This window comes from Nannobrachium achirus (assembly GCF_963921795.1).
Source record: "Nannobrachium achirus genome assembly, chromosome: 14".
NCBI classification, from domain to species: Eukaryota; Metazoa; Chordata; class Actinopteri; order Myctophiformes; family Myctophidae; genus Nannobrachium; species Nannobrachium achirus.
Window position 1 is genome coordinate 44,241,590 of NC_137821.1, and position 16,730 is coordinate 44,258,319.

General features: G+C 44.1%; 1 protein-coding gene across 1 annotated transcript in view; it reads left to right on the top strand.

Moving 5' to 3' along the window:
• The window catches only part of nrxn2b (neurexin 2b), a gene marked incomplete at its 3' end in the record, with an annotated part of 1,346,377 nt that overhangs the window by 310,881 nt on the left and 1,018,766 nt on the right, over window positions 1-16,730 (top strand). Inside the window, exon 3 of the mRNA XM_080741211.1 lies at window positions 15,903-15,920. Within this exon, the coding sequence (XP_080597337.1) occupies window positions 15,903-15,920 (18 nt within the window). The remainder of the gene's footprint in view (window positions 1-15,902; window positions 15,921-16,730) is intronic.

The following is a 16,730-nucleotide window of genomic DNA, read 5'->3' on the forward strand; positions in this document are numbered from 1 at the left end:
TCATATATTCTTAAGAAAACCTGGAGACTTGATATTTAGTAAGTAGTTTTCATGAGCAAAACATCAAGAATAAAATGGCGTGTATAAAAATCTAAAATTTGCCGCAGACAAGGCCAAATCTTTTGTCCTTGTACAGACGTATTGATGATGCCTGGCGGGGACGATGTGATCCAGACTGTCCCTGTATAGCCCTGCAAGGCCCGAATTAATTTCTACTGGCCCAAAAAAAATTAAAAAAAATCAGATGGTGTTGTAGGAGTCCTAATCACAGGAAAATGTGATGTTAAAAAATTAATAATGTTGTGGTAAGGTTTTATAGCCATAAATCATAAATCATGCTCTAATTTGCATTTTGGGGATATTTTTCACAATAATAACATATGTACATGTTCTAGACATTCTAATGATCACGAAAAACAATATTACAGGCATTTTACTTATGTTTTAGTGAGGAATAGCTTCAGTTAAAAAGTGAGATGTTGTTCGTCCAGACGCTGGAATTTCAACTTCCCTGGGAGGTGTGAATGTCAGTCTCTGTGGGGGGTATTTATATGCAAATATCGTGGCCAATGGCATTGTAATACTAAACAATAGGATTTAATGGTGATGTTAATGTGAAAAAAGAACAGGAAAACTTATTATAACATTTTTTTTAAAATGATTTAAAAAACTTTGCCAAAAAGCAACACTGGGCCTTGCAGGGATAGTGTGCTTTTGTCACTTAACGCCAAATTGTATTATGTAGGCTCTGCAACTTTGTTTAGGAACTGCACAGTTAGTTGCTTGCTATATGGATCAATAATCCTGCCGGTTATATAACAATGATACTATTGTGCAGTGGAGGCCACGGCACTTATAGACGTATTGAGGAGTCTTTATCTGCTGCCTAATAAAAGTCACTTATTGTGGCTTAAATTTAAGAGTCGTTTTTTTCTTTTCTCAGAGTTTACAGGGAGTTCAGAAAAGTTTGCGTCTACCGTGCACTTTTTAATGGGAGTCATCTGTATATCTGTATAATCAGGCAACACACACACACGCACACACACACACACACACACACACACACACACACACACACACACACACACACACACACACACACACACACACACACACACACACACTCCTCTGCTCTCCATTCTCTCTCTCCCCCCCCCCCCCCCCCTCTCTCTCTCTGCCACGATACAACAGCTAATGACCAAGTGTCCGGACTTGTTGACATTTTCAGTGCTCAACAGCGCTCATTTCCTCTTACCCCCGTCCGTCCGTCCGTCCTTCCGTCCGTCCTTCCGTCCGTCCGCCTGCCTGGTGCACGAGGGAATGAATGAGTCACGGCCTCCTTGCTCTTACTTGTTTTTGCTGCTCTGTGTCAGCACATATTTAACCCTAGTCGACTTGCCAGAGATGCTGTAATGCCCCCCGGAATGCAGTCCAAAGCTGAACGGCGCTGCCAAGATCCCCAAGAAGACCACACTGGCAGACCGATCGACGGAGAGACAAAAACAGAAGATTATAGATGTGACGGGGAGAGAAACAGATAGGGAGCGAAAGAAATAACAGCATAATGAAATACAGTATATCGTCGTTGTCGGGTGGAAACCTTGTATCTCCAAGTTTCAAATTTGTATGTTCTCTTGCAAAGTAAAGCCCTGCTTCATCGTACAAGGCTGTTGCACAAAAGTAGTGAAAACAGCAGATCTACAAGCACAGGCGTTGTGTGCTTGTAGATCAGCTGTTTTCACTAGTTTAAATCATTTTTAAAATGAAAAATGCAAAACGAACGGTTTTGGACATACAAGGTTTTCACCCGACAACGACGATATAATACAGTGCATCTAGTGCAGTGGTTCTCAACCTTTTCAGGCTGTGACCCCCCAAAATAATCATATTTTAACTGGGGACCCCACCACCCTGCATTAAGAGTTGAGGAATTACATTTTGTATAACACGCTTCTATTGTGAAAATAGCAGATGGACATGCTCACAGGCCAATGTCATTTTAGAGGTTCTTAAATTGTCACTTTAGAAATGTGCAGATACCCTCTATCCACAACTTTCCAACATCCCATCGTGCATTGCGCAGAATGTGCAGGCAGCTTCCGGCGCCGCAGCCGAGAGTGATCTACAAGCTCACAACTGTCGCATCTGCGACACGACGTGAGCTTGTATGTCTGCTGTTAACCCAGAAGTGTCCCGCAAATAATGCTACAGTAAAACTTAAACTTTACGTTGGTTTGTTTACTGTCGAGTGAGAAAACAATTATGCACATTAAGTTACCAACCTGTGGGTCGGGACCCCCAAGGGGTTCCCCAAATTATTTTGGGGTTCCCCAGATGAGGACCACCGGGTTAATTTATGGAAGAAAGAAAACATACATAAACAGTTGAAATAATATGGTCTGTATGGAGATAGCCTACAAGGTTTCTTGCCTGACAGATATGGCACCATTTACCCATCAGGTTTAACACACCTCCTCCACAGCGCTCGGTTAGGAGGAGGCAGCGGCGCATGGTGAGAATCCTGTCCAAATACCATGCATAACAATGAAGTCTGTCTGGAGTCGAGTTAAAAACTTCTCTCCACTTTTCAGAGGCAGCTATAGCTCGCTCCCAACTGCAGGGAGAAGACGCTCCCCACTGAATAACATACATTTATTTGGGTGGGGGATCCATTTTCTTCAAAGATAAATCTGTGAATTTAACAGCCCATTCTGCCTCTTTATCTTGCCTCGTTCCCCCCACACACACACCCCCACCCCTTTTTCTTTTTGCACTATTGCACAGTCTTTACTCTGGCTCCTCTTGGTTAAGTGCTTTTCTCAGGGCTGCGACTGTGATAACTGCCATCTCCAGCTCCCTGACCTGCAAGCCGCGCTTCTTTTTAGAGATAAGACAAAGTATAAAAGCACAAAAAAAAAACAGTTAAAGTGAAGATCTAATTACTGTACAAGGATTTGTACGTCCTCTTATATATGTGAAGTCATTTTCGGCCGGAAGTTTTGCTTTTGTCAAGAGCAAATTGGACTAGCAAAACCGTAGTACAACATCAAGCAAGCGAGTTGGTGTTTATAAATAAATAAATAAAAGGAAGCTTAGGCCACTAGGGCAATGCATGTTATTTAAATACTGTCTGCCTCAGTGCTAAACTGGACTCCCCCAAAAAGACTGTTATGAACTTCATTTAAAGTTTTATGAAGTAAACATCTACAGCGGCTTATAAGGCACATGAATATGGAAAGCTCTCATTTTTGAAGCACTTTTAATGACAAGCGCTGAGCCTCGTGAGACCTGTCATGTTCTACTGTGAGAGAGCGAGAGATACTGATGCAAGATGGATTTAACTAAGGATGCAATGGACCAGTGGTTCATTGTTTTAGTTAACAAACCAACATACATACAAAATAAGTACAGCATATCTTCAAAGTTACAATTTATTGGCCTTTTTAATACCAAATTGTCAAACATTATAATAAGAAAGAGGCAAACTTATATATTTATCTGTGGGACTGAATGTAATGCCTCAACTCCTATACATTCCAAGTGCTTGTCAGGATGGTGGGGGGGTCCCCAGTTCAAATAATATGATTATTTTGGGCTGTCGTGGCCTGAAAAGTTTGAGAACCCTTGCAATAGATATACTTATACAGATCAATATATAGAGCAATGTGTTATTTTGACTCTTTGAAAATGTAAAAACAGAGTTAGTTGTTACCATGTCAATACTGTACACTAGTTCAGTGGTTCTCAACCTGTGGGTCGGGTCCCCAAATTATGGGTAAATGGTGCCATCTTGCACATCGTTGCTGTCAGGCAAGAAACCTGGTAGGCTATCTCCATACAGACCATATTATTTCAACTGTTTAAGTGTGTTTTCTTCTTCCGTAAATTAAACCAGTGGTTCTCAAACTTTGACATTTGAAGGTCTCCTCTTAACCCATTTAGTGCTCCAGACATGAACGGGTTAAAAATCCAAGCTGCCGGCTGCCTGCTCCGTCCGTGGCCAGTCTCTTATTTTGAAGGCCGGAAGTAGATCGCGCTCACAATTCCTACTTGACGACCTTTTGAAATTTAACCGGAAGTGTTGTCGTCCAAATCGTAAACAGTAATGGCGGATTGATGCCTTTCAGCTTGTACTATTTTAGCGAGAATCCAATGCCATCCTTGGCATCAAAAGTGTTTTTTGGAGAAAATGGACATCAAAGATGAGAAAGACCGTTGGCTTCCATGTTAAGGGATCACTATTGTGTGCACGTGGATGCGCGATGATGATGAATCGGCGAGTCCACCCGTGCCAGCACTTTCCAACGGACGGTACGTAGCCCTTGCCAGCTTTACTGTATGTACAGTAAATATCGCGCGTATACTCGGGATCGGCACTATAAATACTCGAGTATATTTCGCTCGGGATCGGCTACAAATGAGTTAACTGGACCCTAACAGGTCCATTTGGATCCATTTGTCAAGGTTATATGGGTCAATTTAGACCCCCCATAAAGAAACCTAGAGAGTCCCTGAAATCCACTTTGAGAATCATTGAATTAACCCATTAAAACCGGGAAAGCATCTGTGTCAGTTTAGATGTTTTGCGTTGGCTATTCTAAAATAGCAGATTATGCGAGCTTGTACGTCTGCTGTTTTTGAACATTTTTGAACAATCTTATGCGTGAGAACTGATTGCGAAGGCATTATTTTGTAGAATCAGCCTCAGCCAGGTCTAATGGGCAGCGACGGCTCCAGCAAATTGTGACGGGGGGGCTATGGGGGGGGGCTGGCTTTTTTAGAGTGGGGGCTAATGCATTTTGGCACAATAATGAATAATACTAAAACAACAAACGCGATTCTCTGGCTTAGGGTATTGATAACTGAAAAGACCAGATCATTGGCAGATGCCAGGTCCAAATCTGTGGACTGTAGGTGATCGGATAGGGTTTTTGTGAGGCTGAAGACGCTTTCCAGCATAAAAAGTATGCTGGTTTGCATAGAAGTCAGTCAGTTGTCTTTCACATATTCATATATATTTCATTTATTTATTCCATAAATATTTTTCATCACAATTGGGTTTGTGTGGAGGGGGGGCTTGGCCAAAAATCCATTGTGACTGAACCATGCAAATAGCAAAAACATAAATAAAACAAACCTGGTCCTATCTATTCTTTGTTGTTGCTACAGACAAACTCACCCACTGCTTTTTCTTTCATTAATGCACACGCACGCACGCCACACTTGCCACATTAATGCCTATCATCACCCAGCAAAGACAGAAAGAAAGGCTTTAATTAGAGACACTACCTCTACATTACTTCTCTGCATGAATTGAACCTACAATACGTGCACGCACAATAACAATGTACCAGTACATCGCATCACACAATGTGAAGCCTTGATTGTATACATGATTATGATGTATACTAGGATTAATAAAGTTCTATAATTGATATGTGGAATAATAATATGTCTGTTAGGTTATTGATCTCGGGGGAAGCCTTTTAATATTCAATATTTTGTTGGATGACCACATCGCTCTCTCCACTGTCAGAATCCAGCGAGTGATGCAGTAAATAAATGGTCACGGACATCGAGCTGCTGGTGAAATGTTTTTAGGGCACACCGGCTGCTGTTTTTTGGTTTGTTTGGTTCGGTGCTATCGCCTGCAAATTGTTTTCTCTTCATGGCATTTCACAGCATTACAGAGTCTCATCAACCAAAAAGAACACAGGGATCTGGGAGCCGCTTTGAGGCAGCTAGGCCTCAAAGCGTGTCTCAGAGTCGGTCAGCATGCAGAACTGTGCCGTAAAGGTTCGCTCGATGGCATTTCTCTAGCTTTTCTCGGGTTTCTGAAGTTTACAAAACTCCTGGGATTTTTTTTTGGGATGGTCGGTGAAGTTCTTCGATCCCTCAGGTGAACAAAAGCACATAATCATCCAACTGATTAGGAACAGTTATATCGTCGTTGTCGGGTGAAAACCCTGTATGTCCAAAACCGTTCGTTTTGCATTTATCATTTTAAAAATGATTTAAACTAGTGGAAACAGCCGATCTACAAGCACACAACGCCTCACACCGCGAGGCGTTGTGTGCTTGTAGATCTGCTGTTTTCACTACTTTTGTGCGACGGCCTTGTATGATGAAGCAGGGCTTTACTTTGCGAAAGAACATACAAATTTGAAACTTGGAGATACGAGGTTTCCGCTCGACAACGACGATATATACCTCTGTCTGCCATGTCCAGGGGACGTAGAATAACTGAATTACTGACACCTTAAACCAGCAGTGGAGCCTTATTACGGGCCTAATTGAATGCATCCCAAAGTTTATTGAAAGCTTATTAAACGCAGGTCTGCCCGTAATGGGATCCTTGGGCAGAGACAGAATGTCGAGCGAATTTCCCCCATGTTTGCCCACCGGAGCGGAAAATAAGCGCGTAAGATAGTCGAGAGTTGGCACCTTTTTTGCTTTGAGTGTGTAAAGCAATGAAAGCCTCCCGCTGGTCTTTGTAGAGGGGGGAGGGGGGTTCATAAATGTGTTATCTACCTTTCTGTCCTCCGCACTCTGCCCACAGCGGTGGAGGATTATGTCACGCGGAGGTGTGTGGACAATTTGTTATCGCCACCGGAGATACCGCGGCAGGCTCCTGACACAACTGTGTTGTCACAGTTTTACACGGGCATTCACCTTTAATGAGACCTCGGTTGAGGATGCCGCCCGCTACCTCTCGGCTCCTCTGTGGTTTTTGCCAATAGAGTGGCGAGATAGCATCGGGAGAGAGAGAGGCCATTGTGTAATGGAATAAGAGACGGGAGTCGGTGCCTCTCGCTGTCTGTTTATACAGTCCCTCCTCCACACACACACACACACACACACACACACACAGACAGACACACACACACACACACACACACACACACACAGACAGACACACAACTCCCCCGTATAACCTGTGCTCCTCCTCACTCTATCATTCCCTCGCCGAGTCTTTCTCGCTCTCCATCTCTATCCGTCTTCTCCCATCTGTCTCGGTGTACATCCCAGTGGCGTCAGTTCAGAAAAAGCTAAGGTATGGCAACATTGGTGTCTTGCACGCACGCGAACACCAGTCATGTTGCCATACCTTAGCAACAGGCATGATACATTCATTTTAAGAAGTACATTCTATTTTCCCCCCGTTTCTACGGTTTCTTGGGCATATGGCAGCCTGGAATGGTAGTTCATGTGCAACTAAACTTGGCATGTTAGTAAATGTGCCACCATTAACAATAATGCATTGCACCTGTGCAGCCCAGCCCAAGAAACCCGGGAATATACCATTTTGTCAAGATGGGGAGACTACAAGTGTGGAGAATATAATTATAATACCTTGTTAAAGTCACCATTTTGTACATTTTTGCATTTGTGGTTATTTTACTGTAATTTAACAACATAATAACCAGAACAGATAGAAAAAGAGACATTCATGGATTTATATTTAAAAGTGACTTTTATTTTCCCCCCTGGACCCAGGGTATGGCAGCTGCATACCCCTGCCATACCCAATTGACGCCCCTGGTACCTCCGTCTCTCTCCCTCCAGCAGCAAATGTCTATTTCGCCCCCACCGAGTCGTGCCTTCATCTCTCGTCTCGCGTGTGATGCGGTCTTTATTTCATGTGTACATCATGCATGCATACAGTAATACACAGTATGCTTCTGAGCATCTGCCATCGGTCTCCCCCCCCCTCCCAGCCAGCGTGCATGTGTGTTTGCCCTAGATGTGTCCCCGTGTCCGTCTTCTCTCCCCTATACTGCGTTTCTGTTTTGGTGCACACATGAGCAGGGGGGCGTGAGATGTAAAGTACATGGACAGGAGGATACAGGGCATCGGGTGAGGGGGGGAGACGGAGCGTCTAAAAGGGAAGACCAGCGGGTTCGCCCCCGCTTTCCGCCGCCGTGATGGAACTGTGTTGTCACTCGGGGGGGTTGCACACATTGACGGAAGCCAGGGGTGTCGCACCAAATCCTGGGCCCTGGGTACAAGGATTTACTGCGGGCCCCCCATGAATGTTCTTCATAGGAGGAGGAGGGGGTTTAACCCATTTAGACTGGAAACGCATTATTACGCATTATTTAGTGCTTTAATTATTGAAAAATAGCTGATCTACAAGCTCACAGCGCGGCACCGAGTGCCGTGCTGCAAGGTGTAGATCTGCTATTTCTGAAGAATCGTGATTTATTTTGTCAGTGGTGCTCAAACTTTTTCATGTGAATGACCCCTAATGATATGTATTTGTCCACGGACCCCCAACTCAAAATATTTAGTTCCTGGGATCCCCCAGAAGCAAATTTTGAGTAACAAATGTTCGCTTAAAAAATACATATATTCAAAGATTTGCACACACGACTTTTCTAATGCCACGCTGTGAGCTTGTAGATCTGCTATTTTTCAATAGCTAAAGTACAAAACAATTAAGGCCCCTCCACCTGGGGCCCTAGTAACTCAGTCCCACTTTCCCCCCCCTTGTGACGCCCCTGACGGGAGCAAACGCAGGGGGGATCTCTCTCTCTCTCTCTCTCTCGCTCTGCTGTGGCCAGTGAGCCACTATGTTGTTTGTGTGTGTGTGTGCTTGTTGCATGTCTGTGTGGGGCCTGGGGACGAAACGTGAAAAATGAGGGCATATAGGCTCAGGCAACGCCCGCCCACACACACAGCAGTATAGCCTATAGCGCTGCATAGCAGTGGCTGTCGTGTGTTCCTTCTCCCGGGGGAGAGCTGACTGCTAGGCTGTTAGCATGCTCACTGCCGGTGCTTTCACTGGCATACTGTAGCTGTGGTTATTTACTGTGCAACAGGGGTGACCGGGGACTTTATAGGCCTGCCCCCTCCCCGCCCCTCCCCACGGAATGACATAACCGTCAATAAAACAAGACACAGTCAACCCAGTGCAATATCCCAGCCGCGTGAAAGAGCAATGGCTGCCGTGAGTGATATTTGTACCCTGTGGTGGCCATGACTGATATTGTGTGGCTGCTGTGTGAGACGCACACGGTATGTCTCTGTTTTTACTGGAACCTTCGAGGCGGGCGGCCTGAGGGGACTCCGAAATGAAAGATAAATGGACCATATTCGACCGCTCATCTCTCTTACTTTTGACTCCCAACATCGGTCGTATCGCGAAACAAAACGAAAATGTCACCTCGTCTCCTCTCCACGATCCATATCCTCTACGTGCAAGCCTTGATCCAAGGCGAGCGAGACGGGCCGGTACCACCCATACACCGGGAGTGCTATCATGTCATCAATATCCGCGATATTCGCGAACAAGGCCTCGGAGACTCTTGAGTCTTATTGATCGAGTGTGTCGGTCCGTTGCATTCATCCCCCCCGTGTTTGCCTTCTCTGAGCTGCACTCTAGGCTGCGTCTCAATGGGCGGGAGATCAAGAGAAGGCTCAGCGCTGTGAGGCAGAGAGCCGCGGTTCTCCATCTGCTCTGGCCGCAATCTCACTTCGGCTCCATGTTTTGGGACCACGAGTTAGGCTTCTTTCTGGCCTTGGCTGTGGATATGTACAGTCATGGGCGTCACAAGGGTGGGAAAAGTGGGACTGAGTTACCAGGGCCCTCAGGTGGAGGGGCCTTCATTATTTTATACTTTAGCTATTGAAAAATAGCCGCACCGAGTGCCGCGCTGCAAGCTTGTAGATCTGCTATTTTTGAAAAGTTGTGAAAATGTGTTAAAATCTTTGAATATTATGTATTTTTTAAGCGAACATTTGTAACTCAGAATTTGCTTCTGGGGGGTCCCTGGAACTAGATGGGTCCGTGGCCAAATACATATCATTTTTGGGGTCCTTCACATGAAAAGGTTTTAGCACCACTGACATAGAAACATATAGGTTAAAAAAAAAACGTATATATTCAAAGACTTTTCACGATTTAAACAAGCTCGCAGCGCTGTGAGCTTGTATATCTGCTATTTTTCATAGTTAAAGCATGTAATAATGCGTTCCCAGTCTAAATGGGTTAAACCATGAAGAACATTCATGGGGGGCCCGCAGTGAATCCTTGTACCCAGGGCCCAGCATTTGGTGTGACACCCCTGTGTGTACAGTACAGTACAGTACAGCCGGTTGGCCAACGTGGCTGACAGCCTATCCTCTGCCTCTTTGTTCCATGGGTTTGGCGGAGGTTGTGAAAAGAGCATTGCTGTGAAGTAATAATCAGTCAGCAGCATGGTGTGCACAGTGAAATACTCTGTGTCCATTTATCTCTGAGAGTGGAACAATTAGTTATTGTTGTTTAAAAGAACTTTAAAGGACAACATTATTGCCAAAAAATTGTGCTTGTTAAGTTGTGCTTTGAGTATAGCTTTTTTTGTGTGTGATGTGTCACTTATGAGCGTTGAATGTTTCGTGGTCACTTTATGTATATATTCTTATTTTTTGCAACAGCTTTTCGACACTCTATGTTTATATTCTTCTTTTGTTGTGCCTTGCTCTTTTGACTGTACACTACAGTACCCTTTTTCTTACTTCTTTGTAACTTGTAACCTTAAACTGCTGTGCTGCCTCTGGCCAACTGAATTTCCCCCGTGGGATATTAGGTGACACTGGGCCCAGAGACAGCAAATAGATCAGCTGTGAGATCTTGACCTCAACTTGTCTTTTATTTTTTTTCCTTTATATATATATATATATATATATATATATGTGTGTGTGTGTAATGGAGGTGATCCGAACCGCCCAATGATACTAGACTTTTGAGGCTTCAGGCTGGGGCTGCGACTCGATCCGGGTCACAGCACCAATGTAACGGAGGTCCAAACCTCCCCACCCGGCTTCGAACCCGGGTCTCCCGCGTGAAAGTCCAATATCTTAATTCTTAACCATTACTCCAAAGGGATATCCCTATGGAACGAGAAAAGATAGAGGCTTCAGGCTGGGGCTGCGACTCTCTCCGCCACACGCACGCACGCACGCACGCACGCACGCACACACACACATATATATTGATAGTATAGTAGTAGGTAGACAGTAGACAGAGAGATGGGGAGTGACATATGCAGCAAAGGCCGTCGGGATTGAAACCGCGACACAATGTCAGACATCAGCACCTATGTGGTATGCGCCTGGACCACTAGGCCAGCAGGCGCCCCTCTCAACTTGTCTTGATGAGAGCTCCAGTTCTCCTGTGAACACATCATCATGGTACTGGATTATCCACTATCATGATGATGAGTGACTGACAGTCATATATTCTGATTTTATTTAGTAAAATAGTACAAGTGAAAGTTGTGATGAATATAAAAACATGTATATATCAAAATATAAAACACCTAAAGTATAGATCCTCCGCAACATTATTTCAGTACTGTAATAAAGTACTTTATTACTGCAAGAGAGGCATCACCATTTGTCTTTTTCTTTTTTTTTCCACAGGACATGAAAACAAAAACTGATGAACACAATGTTTAAAAAACGAGACTCACTTACTAAAGACGGATAGTGGAGACAGGGCAGATAATGCAATTGTGCTGCGATACTTGGGAGTTCTGCTCGCTTGAAAAATGAATCTTGTTTAATGCAGCTTTTTTCGGATACCGCCTGACACCCACCCACTCCTCCCCCCACCTCAACCCAACCCACCACCAGCACCACCCCCATCCCGCCTCTAATCACTTCTCATATTTAACACCTGCCAATGCAGGGAGCAGTATCCGCGCTTAATTAGGAGCTTGATTCAACAGCAGCGATCGATATTTCTGATGAAAAGTTATGCATGCTTATTAAAAAGTTGCGGTGGTGCTGGATGGAATCCAGAGAGTTCTACACAGAGTCTGGGTCCCTCCACCGTTGAGCTGCGTGGGCGGGTACCTACTAGGGGTGTAACGATACATTTGAACAACGATTCGGTACGCATCACGATACATGGTTGACGATACGATACATGGACGATATCGGTTCATTCATGGGAATACGATACGATTCGATTCAATGATTTAAAATAGATATAGTAACTATTTAGCAAAGACATTAATTATGTGTGAAAGGTGTCAATAGAGGTGTGATTCTTTAGCAAATACATGGACATTATATTACAACACATATGGACAAACCCGCACCTTGACATGAACATAGAGATCACACACATTTATCGACAGACCAAGAGTAGCGATATGGAATGGAAAAGTAATCAGACCCATCTTTTTCATTTTCCCTCTCAAAATTGCTAAATAAAAGGCACAAATACTTAGTTTCCAACTTTCCATACAATCGATTATTTGCATTGCAAAATGATTCGATACCGATTACCGCATTTTAAAACGATACGATACGATACAAAGCCAAAACGGTACGATATTTTGTTTTTGCAAACGATATAGTAGATCGTTGCAAATTAAAATCGATTTTTCGATTCAGTTACTATATCGTTACACCCCTAGTACCTACCGTACTGGGTAGTACTACTGCCAGGGAGGAGGCTGGGTTGCAGATATAATAGTGAGCTCTTTGCATGGACGAGCAGTAGTTCTCTTTTATCTTGGTGTACGCGATGGCGTGTGCTGTGTGCACGTACATACACACACGCACACACATACACACATACACATACACACACGCGCGCATGTGCACGCGCACATGCTAGTTATGCTGCCGGTGCCGCCGAGTCCCCCACCACTTTCCAGATGAGCTCTGATGGCTGTCTGAGTTGAGTTTCGCTGAGTCACTCGTCCCTTTCATGAGGCTCTCCCCGTCCCCTCCTTTTCTCCATTTCTTTTTCCATTATACTTATTTTTTCGTTTTTGTTTTCGGTCGCTGCCCCACTGTTCCCTTTCACTTTCTCTCTCTCTCTGTCTGTCCTCTAACATATCGTCTATCCCAGTTGTAGACTTGTGTATTTGGACATACCGTGTCCTAATGAACTCTCCGGAGAGCTGAAATTAAACATAAAGAATACAAACTGATCAACACACCGATTACAGGCTCGACAGAGATGTAATAGGGGCGCTCAGGTGGCGCAGTGGTAAAGTCCCTGCCCAGCAGATATGGGTTCGAATCTACTGTGTTGGGGTAAGAAAGATGGGGTAAAAAATAATTATACTTTTGGCTAAGAAATGAAAAACTGAGATTGTATAGAGACTGACGCAGTAAGATGAGATGTGCCCTTAACTTTTTCGCCGCCGTTGACAGTCCTCACCGTCATTGAAAGGGTTAATACCATGGCGCCGTTGACGGTGAGGACTGTGAATCTTACTGTATATACAGTAAAGATATTATTACTTACTTAATGTCGCTCCGGTCCCGCTCGCATCGGTAATGTCGGCGATTTGTTTACAACGCACGTTGGGCGTGCACGCGAAGTGAAGCTCCTCAATGTTAAGTCAATGGAGAGGCCCATAAAGAAACTTCATTTAAACAAAATAGCCATTTTGAGACATTTTGCAGCAGATCTAAATGTAAACAAGGCACAAGGCAGGGCGCAGCCATCTTGCCTCTTCTTGTCCCACACTGTCATGTGACTAGATGACGTAATCGTTGCCGTCAAGTGATAATCCAAAAAAACAAAAACAACCCCCTTCCAGGCCTTCAAAATAATAGCGGCGGCCTATGGAGGAAACCGCGTGGCACCGAGGCACCAAGCAACCTTCAGATTAAGAGGCACTAATTGTGTTAAGGATTAGCCTGTCCTCAGCTATAGCCGTGCACATTTTGAATTGGATTGATAATCAATGTTGCCATGTCTGCTTAATAAAGTGACGTTGGGCTTCTTTTTCTGTAAAGTTGCTTGTAAATATTGATGTCACTGTTCGCTCCTCGCGGCCCCACGCCACTTTACACATTCAGTCCTTGCATTCACTGGACACTCTGCAAAACTAGAATGTACACAGCTGACACTTCAAGACTGAAAGCTTTGGCTGCACCTTAGTGACTTGTACCGAGCTCTCTTGTCTAAACAGTGAAGTATCTGTGATATTGAGCTTCCTACTACACACTGTACTTTCTATTTACTATCTTTTGTCAGTCTGGACTTTATTAGTTTTTGAACCTTGAGGCGTTGCCCTTGTATTTGAGTTTGGGACTTTAGGCCCTGTTGCCTTTCTGTATCTGGTCTTGTATTTTGGTTTTACTGTTGTGCCTTTGGTTTGGTATTTTATTTTGTAGTTTGGTACCCAGTGTTTCCTGTCTGCCCCTGTAGTTGCTTTCCTGCCTTGTCTCACCTTGATTAGTTATGTTCTCCTCCTGTGTCCTGTTGTGCCCCAGCCAATCCCAGTGTTGATTGCTGTTTGAGTTCACCTGTGTCTAGTTAGTGTTTTGTATTTATACTCCCCTGTTTGTCCAGTTCTTTGTTGGTTTAAGTTTGTGGTTTATCTTGTCTTCGCCTTTGTAATGTACTGTAGTACTTCTAGTCTTTGAACCTAGTGTTTTGTGCCTCCTATATTTGCCCTTAGTTTTCCCAGTATAGTTTTTCCCCTTTTCCTGTTTTGCCTTTGTTTCTTCAATAAATATCCTTGCAAGTTCACTGTTCTGCCTCTGACCGTTCGTTCTGCGCTTGAGTCCTAACCCTCCGGAACCACATCGTGATAATTGATAGCTACGGGTTGCAGTATGTTTGGGGCTTGATTCTAAAGTGTAGTTGCTTATTTGGGCTTGCTTCTAAATGTTCTAATTATTATTTAAACCAGTGGATCTCAGATATTTTCCATGTCATGGACCCCTTAAATGAATATGTATTTGTCCCTTATAATCCCCATCTGGAAATGTTTTGTGCCAGGGAGCCCTGTACCACATTTGTATTGTTAGAATTTTCCAAAAATATCCCACATATTCCAAATTTTATTTCACGATACTGTACACCGTACATACATATCTACTACATATATCTGGACCATTCTCTATGCCTCCTTCAGTGTGGGACTATTTTGGTATGTAGTGGTTCTGCTAGTGTGCCTGTGGCTTGCTCGATAATTGTCTTTGGTAAACAATTATATTTTCAATCATTTCACAACTACCTGATCTGACTGCAGGAAAGATGATTTAATGGGAGCTGGAGCACTATTTCGGGAGAGAGTTTATGCTGGTCTTATTTGATGGCAAAAATTAGGACCTCCTTCTGATGAACCTGCTCTCCTCTGGGAGGTAGAGGGGGTTGGCGTTTGTCACGATGTGTCATTTTTTTTTTTTTTTTTTTACACATCTATCTATGAATTTACAAAACCTTGGTCTGTGACTTGACAGACCCTTCGGGCTCGGGCGTAGATTAGATTTTCTTTATAAAGGAAGATTGTTAACAGAGCATGCTAAACATGGCATCTCAGTAAGCAGAGCTGATGACACTTCAGCTAATACAATGTCCCCTCGTGCGTCACAATGTCACATGCCGTAATTCAGTGGTTCTCAACCTGTGGGTCGGGACCCCCAGGGGGATCCCCAAATTATTTGGGTGGGTCCCAAGATGATTCACTTAATGTGAAACATTGTTTTCTCACACAACAGAAAACAAACCAACATAAAGTTTAAGTGTATAGTATAGAGGGTATCTGCACATTTCTAAAGCAGCAATTTAAGGACTTTTTAATACCTCTAAAATGGCAAATTAAACATTGGTCAAATTGTCAAATATTAGAGGCAGAAATTGTGTAAATAGCCAATCTACATGCTCACAACGCCTCGCAACGCAAGGCGTTGTGAGCATGTAGATCTGCTATTTTCACAACTGAACTGTGTTATAAAAAATGTAATGCCTCAACTCTTCCCAGTCCCCAGTTAAAATATTATTTTGGGGTCGCAGCCTGAAAAGGTTGAGAACCACTGCCATAAGTGATGATTTTTTTGTTTTGTTTTTCAATGTAGTTTTGTCTTGATCTGATCTCTGAAACTAATCCAACCTCTCTCTCTCTCTCTCTCTGTGTCTCTTTCTCTCTGTCTCTCTCCAGGTGACTCATCACAAGTCGGTAAGTTGCTTATACCTTCGCTATCCCTCTTGTTATTCAAGTTGTCAACACTCAGAAGTGAACGCTGTTGTTGCTGCTCCGTTTGCTGTTGTCTTCATCAAGTGATGCAATCCCACGCACAAACACACACACACACACACACACACACACACACACACACACACACACACACACACACACACACACACACACACACACAATAATTCAACATCGACCGCAATCTTCATTACCCTAACTGGTGTACAAAAGCGACACTACCCCTTCTCCAGTGGGAGAGGGCAAGCAGATGGATGGCAATCTTCCCTCCTTCCCTCTCTCTCTCTCTCTCTCTCTCTCACTCTCTCTCCCTTTCTCTCTCTGTGTTGTGCAGCCATCTTGAAGCCATCTTGTTCAATTACCTCATTTGTGTGTCGGGAGCAGAGCGAGGGGCCTGGAGTTGGTCGGGGGTATATATATATATATATATATATACGTCTGTTCCGCTCTGTGAAGAGACCCGCTGCTCACACTCTGACCCCGGGGGAGCCTCCGGCTCCATGTTAGCCTTCCAGCGCATATACCGTAGGACTGAGGTGTGAACTATATTAGTTTCAATCAATCATGCGCTGGTTTGGGGCCCCCAGCAACTGGCAGCTTTACTGTCACCCCGCTGGGCTGGAATGAAGACGTGTGGGCCCCCAGATGCATCCGGCTCTCTGTGGTAGCCCGGTTCACAACCCGAGACTCATGACTTGGAGAACATAATGACACAAACACTGTCTTTCTCTTTCTCTCTCTCTCTCTCACTCTCACTCTCTCTCACTCTCACTC